General features: G+C 40.7%; 1 protein-coding gene across 1 annotated transcript in view; it reads right to left on the minus strand.

The window, feature by feature from the left end:
- Positions 1–4,179, minus strand: part of shank1 (SH3 and multiple ankyrin repeat domains 1) — a gene marked incomplete at both ends in the record, with an annotated part of 56,926 nt that extends 52,747 nt beyond the window's left edge. The window contains one exon of the mRNA XM_083896853.1: positions 3,679–4,179. Within this exon, the coding sequence (XP_083752979.1) occupies positions 3,679–4,179 (501 nt within the window). The remainder of the gene's footprint in view (positions 1–3,678) is intronic.
- Between the last annotated feature and the right edge of the window lie 5,960 nt (positions 4,180–10,139).

Below are 10,139 nucleotides of genomic sequence, written 5' to 3' on the forward strand. Positions count from 1 at the left end.
CACCCAGGCAAGGATCAATATTTACATCACAACCATGAGCATTAAATGTCTAATGTTATTTTTCTATTAAAATTGGTAAATTATCCAATTTTAATAGAAAAATAACATTAGACTCGACCCTAAATGCAACTTTAAACTCATCAACATCAACGAGCAACAAGCTGCTTTATTTAAATCACATTATTCTGTCTCCTTTATTTCTCATCCATCTCTTAGTCACGTACCCTCTATCCTCTTCTATCAGTCTCTATTTCCATCTTCATTCAACCGGTTTCTCTTTTCTTTTCTTTGCTTCTTTCATCGCCATCTTTGTGGTTCTGTCAAACCATTCCTGAGCTTTTAACCCCATTCCCGTCTTTCTGCAACTGAAGTTTGATGCCGTTTTGTTCGAGTAAATAGAGAAGCAGTGAATTATACATGGCTGGATTGAAAAACACACACACACACACACACACGCTGCTGAAAACAGCCATGCATAGATCAATAATAAATCACACAGCAGCAAAGGGGAGGAACGAGCATTGAGTGAGGCATTTATAGTCCAACTGGGATGGAGGTAAATATAAAACATGTACATGCATACACAGGCACACACGGATACATTTATAACATTTGCAGGTTTTTCTTTCTGCTGATGATCTATCAAGCTGACGTATCACAGAGGCATGGATCACTCGATAGAAATGAGAAAAGAGGGGAGACGGCTAATGTCTGCAGAGCTCTGCCTCATCTCTGTCAAATCCAAAAGCAGTCGGTCAGGTTTCTGGCAAAGATGCACACACTCTCTTCTTCTTCTTCTTCGTCCTCTCTCTCTGTTTCTTATCTCTTCTCTCCTCAGTCCCACATACTGCAGCCCTGATCCTCTGCTCCTCATGATCCACTTACATCAGTACATTGAGTTACAACTCAAAAGATCACTCAACAAGAGATAGCGGCTACAGCGACTGACCATTTCCAGTGAACGACAGAAGTTAAAAACCACGTTATACATGTCTGTACAGGGAAAAGTACCACAAACTAATGAACTTTCATTACAACGTACCCGTCTGTGAATGATAAACTGAAGGTTTATACTTCCTGTAACTACGGCACTTCTCAGAGCCACACTGAACGTTACAGCAAATCTTTCCTTCAAACATGAGCTCTCACTGACACGGAACACTCTGAACATTCGCCTACTTAACAATAAACTGCACATAACTCTGCGCCAATCCACCTTCAGAACACGGCACAAACTGCTCAATTGCCTCGTGTATGATATCATAAGTTGTTATTCCATTTTTCTGCTGTATTTTAATATTTTAATATCTTTATTTGTTGTGTTTCTGCCTGATATCCGTCCATCTTCTACTGCTGCTTTATCCTCCATGTGATCCTGAACAATCCCACACTCACACTTACTGTTTGGTTAATTTAGTCTCCCATTGGCTAACCCTCAAATCAGCTTGTTTTTGGACTGTGGGAGGAAACCAGAGAACACGGAGAACATGGAGAACACGGGAAGAACGTGTAAACTCCGCGCAGAAAGGCTCGTCATATCAAATACATAAAATAAATTCAGATTCATTGCTCCCACTGTATGTGACCACTTGCCATTGTGCAACTCATAGCAGCAAAACAAGCAAATGTTTATGTTTGATGATCAGATCTGTAGCTGCAGGTGAGCCGGGGCTGTTAGACTTTGATACTATGAGTAAGGAAATCAAAGAAAAAGGTTTGGGGTTTTCTTTTATCTCGTGGAAGAAATTGAAATGTGCCATTTGAAGGAAAAGAGACAGAGGCAGATGCTGAATGTTGACAAAGATGGTGGATCTTTTCTTGGTCTTGATTCTTGATTGACTTTATCTGGCACATTTTTCATAAATAAAATATATCCACTGGACACAAATCCTCTGAGGCTGGAAGTGTGTGTAAAACACTTTGCTCCGCTGTGCAGCCACTCTTCTTCCCTCGCCTGCACTCTCGTATTTCACAGGGACAAGGAGGAGCTACGGTGGAGCTCTGAAGTACTCTGCCTGGCGGGGTGCCAACATTCACGGTGAAATGTTCGCTATGTCGTAACTGTGCGGGAGGTTTAAATATTGCATGTTTTATCGCCTATACTTACACTAAGTGGAACCACTAAAACATGACTGAGTCTTGTTTTTTCACATTTTGGGGACTGGTATGACCCCCTGAGTCCCAAATATAAGTACTAAAATGATTAAAAAGTTGATTTTGCACAATATGGGCCCTTTAGACCAGTCACACTGAAAAGTGCGTTCCATCGCACCATTTTTATATGCTCTTTGCGACACAGAACTAGTCGCAATGGTTCCCCTCCTTCTCTTCACTTCTCTCAAAATAATTTCTTGCTTGTAGTGTTTTTCGAAAATCTAATTCCTGGTCTCTGTCCCTCGCTGTCCTGCTCTTTCCCTCAGGAGCTGGGTCACCTTGAAAAGCCTCGCTCAGCCTCTCAGAACAGTCACTTTGCTGATGAGCACTTGCGTTCCCCTCTCAGTTTCCCGCTCGTCAGTAGTGCAGTGGCAGAGTGAGAGAGTAAGGGAGAGAGAGTCTCGTTGATGTAATCAGTCAAATCCTCGGAGATTTGTAGTGTTCCTGGAGCACAGCGTTTGACTGAAGTGACCACACATACTTGTGGACAGATGATGAGATGATTAATGGGCCCCAGGACTCGGGGCCGCACACGTGGCTCCTGCCCACCTGACATCACTCTTCCTCGTCTGGCAGCACTCGTGTCGTCCTCGCAGAGTGTCGTGATATTTTTCGTGCTGTGACACGAGTGAAGGTTAAAGAGTCTCCTTCAGTGTTTTAATGTCTGACTGAGACTTTTATCGCGCTGCTTGAAACCGTTTAAAAAAAAAAAAACAAGGTCAATGACATTTTTTTCAAAGTGCTTTTTCCACTTTGGTGCAAATAAATGAACTAATAGCAAAGATCATCCTGTGTGTAATATATTTTATTTATGCAGGGACCTGCATTCATTTAAAGGTAATTGCTCCAGGTTCGCTAGGAGCTAATTAGTTAGGAATGCTGATTCAGCATTTCTATGGTTTTCCTGTTTTCTTCATTATTATTTGCATATAAACATAAATTTATATGAAACAGACTCTGTTCTTAGTTTTTATTAGACTAAGCTAATCAGGTGTTAATGTTGTCCTTATTCTAAACTTTCCGTATCAGACATTAATAAACATTCACCAGAATGTCAAAAATCTAACGCATGATCGTCGATGTAGTTGCTATAATAACAACTAATCTTGCAGTGTGTAAGTGTAAATGTCTTTATAAAAAATAGTTTAAATTATTGCAGTTATACTAAATGTAAGCTGGTCAAACTCAGTAAAGTGGGACAATAGACTTTATATAACAATGGACATGGCCAGACATAACACGTGACAGAAGTAGCAATTAGCCACCAGGGGGCGACTGCACTGGCTGAAAAAAAACTTCAAAAATCTTATTGAATTAAAATTAGTTACTTTAACTAGTCACAAAATGAGTGGACACTACAGTGTGATTGACAGCTGACATCATGTGACATCTGTAAAAACTGTTATGGCTTCATTTTGAAACCGGAACACTTTCATACAAAGTCTTTGAGATTGTTTGAGCCTTTTATGTTTGTGTGTCATCCAGGTGTTTTGGGTGCGTGTGTGTGTGCGCGTGTGCACTGACCGTTTGCTTAATGTCAGGGATCCCAATGCGAAACACCATCATGGCGATGTGAGCGTCCTCAGGTGGCACGGAGCCGGAGCCCTTCAGCCTCCTCTGCTGCTGCTGCTGTATCTGATTGGTCTGCTGTTGGTGTGTGGCTCCAGGGTTAGAGGAATAAGGGTTCGCAGTCTGACCAGGATTCCCTGTCCGGATCTGTCTGTCCCCGCTGGACCGCACGGACATTTTGCCCGACTGCCTGTGACCTTCACCTCTGCCCCCCCTGGACAGGCCTCCACGCCTGACCTCCTCCACCATCTCCTCCTCCTCGTCTTCCTCCTCCCCTTCCAGCTCACCGTTCTCCTCCTCCTCGCCGTCCTCATCGCGCTCGTCCTCTTCCATTTCCTCCTCCTCTTCCTCCTCCTCCTCCTCCTCGTCCTCTGCCCCAGGATAGAGATGGCGATTGTTTCCCAGCATCCTTTGTTGCTCCTCGTCGCTGGACAGGGGGCTGAATGGCATCGTCATGGCGACAGAGAGGGGCGCACCAGTGACAACACCATCATTCCCAGAGAGTCACTGCAAGAGAAGAGAAGACTCGATCAGAACAGAGCCAAAGAAAAACCCTAGAAGACGTTTTGTTACTCATAAGTTTCACAATGTTTTCTTCTGCTTTAATCAACTATTGTACTTTTTGTAACTCCCGTTATTTGCAGTTAATGCAGTTGTCCTTTAAAAAGTTAGAACACTTTTGTAAATAGAATCAAAAAGTGATGAAGTACAACAAGTTTTTTCTGCAACCACTCCAACAAATGACATACTGTGAAACCAGAATAAATCGATCTCTCACAACTTCCTCATAAAACAGTCTCGCAATCAAACACAGTTCAGCATTACTTTCCTTGTTATTACTTTTTATGTAAATTGTAATCTCAGTCCTACAATCGTACAGTCTAAGAAACGTGTTACTGCACATGGCTGCTGCCTTGGCCAAATTTCACTTGCAAACGAGATTTCAAACTCACTGCGACTTTCTAGTAAAATAAAGAGTGAATAAACACTGGTTAACCCTCAGCCTCTGAATGATGAGATACTGCTCACACCTCATGCATAAATGAACACACATTTGTGGGTTCCCCCCCGACTTTCAGCAGACATTCAGACATTCTGCTTTCACGCTCTTAAAAACTGGCCTGCAGATAAGTGAAGCCTCAGACTCGTAAAGAACATCAGCGTTTGACGGAGAGAGGATTATATTGACTATTAAATATGCTCCTGAGAAAAGTAACACTGTGACATGCATCCAGTCCAATCCGACTTTATTTATAAAGCACTTTAGAAACAACAGCAGTCAAAACAAAGTGCTGTACTTTCGAGATAAATAAATCAAATCAAATATAAAAACATAAGACCTAATAGACCTAAGAACGAACCATAAAACAATAAAATACTGTAGAAAGTATAAAAACACAAATGAACCAATTAAGAAAAGATAAAATCAACGTCTCATGCAGGGGGTAAAAATAAATAAATAAATAAATAAAAAGTATAAGTTATTGAGGATACAACAAGAAGGTCCTTCTTGTATGCTCACAGAATGTGCACAATGCAGGTGTCCATTAATTGTTTACAGGACGTGTTTCCATATATATCACACATATCTGCTAAAAACTCATATTCAATCAATATTAAATATAACATTGTCAAACAACCACTTAAATACAACAAGTGTCTATGAGCCATCTCTCATTTTTAAAGAAAAAAAATCAATTGAACTAAATATCATAACATGTTTTTTTTGTTTGGTTTTTTTTAAAGGTAGGATAAAATGAAATGTCAGATTTTGCTCATTCAGACCCTTGAAGCTGAAGCGACTTTACACGTCCGGCCCTGCACAGCAAATTGTGAATCAATGCACATGTGCAGTTCAGACCCTCCCAGTGGATAACTGCTCTTCATGTGATAAACTGTACACTCTTGACATTGCCCCAGAGGAAGCCAAGAGAAGCCACTTCAGAGAAACACACCGACACAGTGCTGTGTTCAAGCACAGGCTGAGCAGGATATCAGATCTGCCCCTGGCGGCTCCTGCACTTGGCTCGCTGCATTGTTTCAGGATTTTCAGCACCACCACGCTCTGGACAGCTCCACACAGAGAGCAAACAAACTGGGTGTGCAGTAAAAAAAAAACTGCTTCATTACTTACTTTTGCTCTGTGGCCTCACAAACAAAAAAAAAAAACACAAAACCAACTGGGTTATATTCTTCCTCAAGTGTAGGTTATGCTGCCAAATAAATGGAATACACTGCAGGAAAAATGGAAAGTGAAATCTCCACTTAATTGCAATTTCACATGCATTTTCCACAAGAGTTTTACCCTCTCATGACCATCATGATAATCAAGCTGCCTGGATTTATTTAGATTTTATGGCTGCAGTATTGACTTCTGACTCTTTTTTCAAGTTACCTCACTTTCAATATCTGGCAGTTATTCAACCGTTGAGGAATGACGGTACAGAGAAGCTGGCGTGACAAACGTTACACGCTGGTCCAATCCCTTCTCTATGATTGGACGACCATGTTTTTTACTTCTCTTATTCTAGACCGTGTCTTTTAGCGCCCCCTGCCTTTATGCTGGTTTTTATTAATCTCATCGTAATCATTTAAAACTTGTCTCTTTGTCTCTCAAGGCTTCGACTGTTTTGATAATCAATTATTCTAGAGGTTTTTTAAATTTTATTTTCCAGCCTCTTAAATGTGAATATTTTCCCGTTTCTTTGCTCCATATAACAAGGAAATCATTAAAACTGAATAATTTTGGTTTGTGGGCAAAAAAGACTTTGTGCGAGGTTTGACAAACACTGATCAACATTTTTACACATTTTCCGACATTATATGGACCAAATCACTCATAGATTATTAACCGTAATGACACAAAGTACATGGGTACACATCTCTATCTATCTCTGTCTCTGTGCTTTCTGGTAGTTTTTGAATATTCTAGATATCACAAACGGTCTAGGAGTTAAAATACATTTGCTTACACGTTCACATTTCCAGACATTTTACTTCACTGCATCTCTGTTATCGCAGCTGTTCACACACTGATTTAATATGTCTGACATCACTGATGTGTGAAAACTAAGCTGGACAAAACTTCAGTCGGCCTCTCGCATTGAACCATTCATGCGGATAAAAAACTGTATCAAGATGCTGTTTGTTTTCATTTCAGTTCAAATGAATCTCAGCTGCAAGAATAATGAGGGAACTTTGAATTGTAAATTAGCTTGTGTGTCGTGTGTGTGTGTGTGTCGTGTGAGTGTGTGTGTGTGCCGTGGCAGCTGTAAGACATGAGGGACCAAGAGCCCTGTTGCGAGAGTGAAAATATGATTCAGACTTATTTCAGACTTATAATATCAAGGTTTCTCCACGAGGGACACTGAGTGAGAGCTGAAAGCACCAGTCCTTGAAAATGAATGGAAACAGAAATGAGAATTTATAAAAAAAAATGAAAATAAAAATCACTCAGTGCAGCAGTACAGTATTTATTTCAACCCGTCCCTCAGGCTGGTGCAAAGACAGACTTCTACAAGTGCAGTACCTGAAATAAATGAAACTTTGTTCTTTAGAAAATCGGGTTTTCCTGCCGCAGCCCTTCACTCAATGTGACAGGTGTGTCTGGCTAAATGATCGTCTCACAACGCACTGACTGTAGGACTGGTTGTGAAAGAAAACGCTGCCTCAGTGACAGGTTGCCTTGCTTTTCCAACTTCCAAAGGCTCATTAGCAGCCGAGCGAACGTCTGTTCTACAGTCAAGTTTGCCAGGCAGAACATCCAGACAACATCACCCACTAATGCAGACAAGAAGCTTAGACACATGATAACTTCATACCCGGTGAGAAATATTATAAATTACTTATATCACTGTAATTATTACTGCATAAATGTGTGAGTCACACATTTTTGAATATCCGTCTGCTCTGTTTCCCACATATTTTATGGAATAAGCTTTGTTTGTTTTTAGAATGGTTCACGTCTACAACAGTAAATAAAAACAAGGCACAGCAACTGAGAATCACGTGGGAAAGAAATCACTGTTGCAAAGACTTTCCAGTTATTGCATTTTTAAAGCTTTGAAAGAACGTCAGGAAGCCTCCCTTAAATGTAGACGAGAATAAATGAGGCTGAAGCTGTTTCTGACAATTTAGAGAAGAGCTGGAAACGAAGCAAAGGATGAACACAAGGGCAAAGCTGACCCAACCAGAGAGCTGTGCCTACAGAAGATATGATAATAAATGGAAATGAACAATTCCTGTTGTTACGTTTAGTGCTGAGTAATCAAAGATAGCAGAGAGGCCAGGAGAAGAGGTAGGAGGACAACGAGGCAGTAAGGTAAGAAAAGAGAGAAGAGGAGTGAAAGAGGGAATAAAACACAACGACTGAGCTCAGAGCTCTTTGACTGAAGGCACATTAATTTTTGCACACAGAAGTCTCTGCAGTGTTATCTGTCCACGTCCACAAAGGTCTGCCAAAAAATCTGTGACGTGGACACGTGTTTACTGTGCTGTTGGGATTAAATGAACACATTTTTCTCACTTAAATGTAATCACAAATTACATCTACGGCGAAAGGAAACGTGTGTTTGGTCACAACACGGAAAAGGAAATGGTGCTGAAATAACATGACGATATGAATCTGTCTTACTAAAGTGTTCAAGGGAAAGCACGTCACGAGGAAACATAAGTGACATGTTTTAGTTGTTTGGGACATGATATCAAGCATGGGTGTCAAATTCATTTTCACTTAGGGCCACATCAGCATAATGGTTACCCTCAAAGGGCCAGATGTAACTGTCATAGAGAATAAATGCAACTAAATATCATGTAAAATAAAGGTAACTATGTAACGTATTGCTAAATAACTTTCTGTATTTATTACTTATTCAAGTAACATATATGATGCATTATAGATGTAACCCGGTCCGCAATCGTGTTTCTTGACAAACAGTTTTAATCAATCTCAATTTCACTCGTCGCATTATGCATATACAATGATACACTGCGATCTAGTGGCAGTATGCCGTCACTTTGGGGGTAACGCAATCGCCATGCATTGTGGGGAATGTAGTTTCTGGTCAACGCACGCCTTAAAGCAGCATAGACCTATTTTAAAAGATTTTTAAGACCAATGAATCACTCTCGGACCACATAAATGACGTGGCGGGCCACATCTGGCCCCCGAGCCTTGAGTTTGACACGTGACATAAAGAGTTGTCACGATCTTTATATCGCATCTTCTGCACTGCATAGATATCTGCTGTGAATTATCATGGCAGTTGATTTTTTTCACATACCAGCAAAATTTTGTGCGTTTTGCTGGTATGATTCATCCTCTGTGGATTGTACAAATGCACAGAATTTGATGAAAACCTTCTGAACACAGTGTTGAGAAGAACCAAAACAACCTGACAGGCCAGCGCTGTCATCCAAGGATCCATGTCGGAGATGCAGAGATATTTTGACAGAGGAGGGAAACAGAAGAAATCAGGACTGAACTTGCAGGGCTGGATGTTTGAGATGTCATTTTTTTCAAATTGTTGTGCCAAAATGGGATGAATTTCATTTAGAAAAAGTTGTGAAACATCATTTAGAGCCTTGTGGGATGCAAAAACGATCGAGTTAAATCCATAATACAATGATTTTATGGTCCTTTAAATCAGGCAGAGGCGGATTTTATCGGCAGAATTTTTACTGACTGACACCTTGAAGCTGTTGAGTAAAATCCACCCACATCGCGCGCCGTGATCATCATTCCTCCACAATAATAATTTGAAAGTGGAGGTCGTGACAGATCTGTTTGTTAGGTACGAATTCAAATGGTGGATAGAGTTTGGCAGATAAAATGAAAGTGGAGCTAAAAGGCTGAATCTAAACTTTTTTGCGGGAACCATTCATCCTCAATTAAGCTGGAACAGGTCAGGACAGAGAGAAAATTATGAGAGAAAGTGATAATCAGTTCCCAAGAGTAATGTCATGACTCACACACAAAAAAGGATTTGTGTGTGTGTGCGTGTGAAAAGGACGATGGAGCGATTAGATTTTGCCTAATGCTAACAAGTGATAATCATCTCCTCTGCTTCATATCTCTCCGTCATAAATCTTTGTCTGGCACACTATTCTTTTTTTGGAGAGCTGTTGGAGCTCCAGGTCACATTATTAACACTTTGAGTCAGCTTGGAAATGTAAAACTGTTTTAACCCCATCGTGGCCTCACAGAGCTATTACTGATGCTGGCTATACATGCTGGTGAAAAGCAAAGTCAAAGCAAACCAGTGAATCAAGCAAGAAAAAGCACAGAAGACGTTTTATAGGCGATATTAAAGGGGACATATCATCCCCTATTTCTCCAAGTTAACCTAGTTCCCCGGTGTCCTAATGAACATGTCTGTGACATGCTTTGGTCAAAATACCATAAGGATGAAGCACCA

Source organism: Microchirus variegatus (genome assembly GCF_963457635.1).
Source record: "Microchirus variegatus genome assembly, chromosome: 10".
NCBI lineage: Eukaryota > Metazoa > Chordata > Actinopteri > Pleuronectiformes > Soleidae > Microchirus > Microchirus variegatus.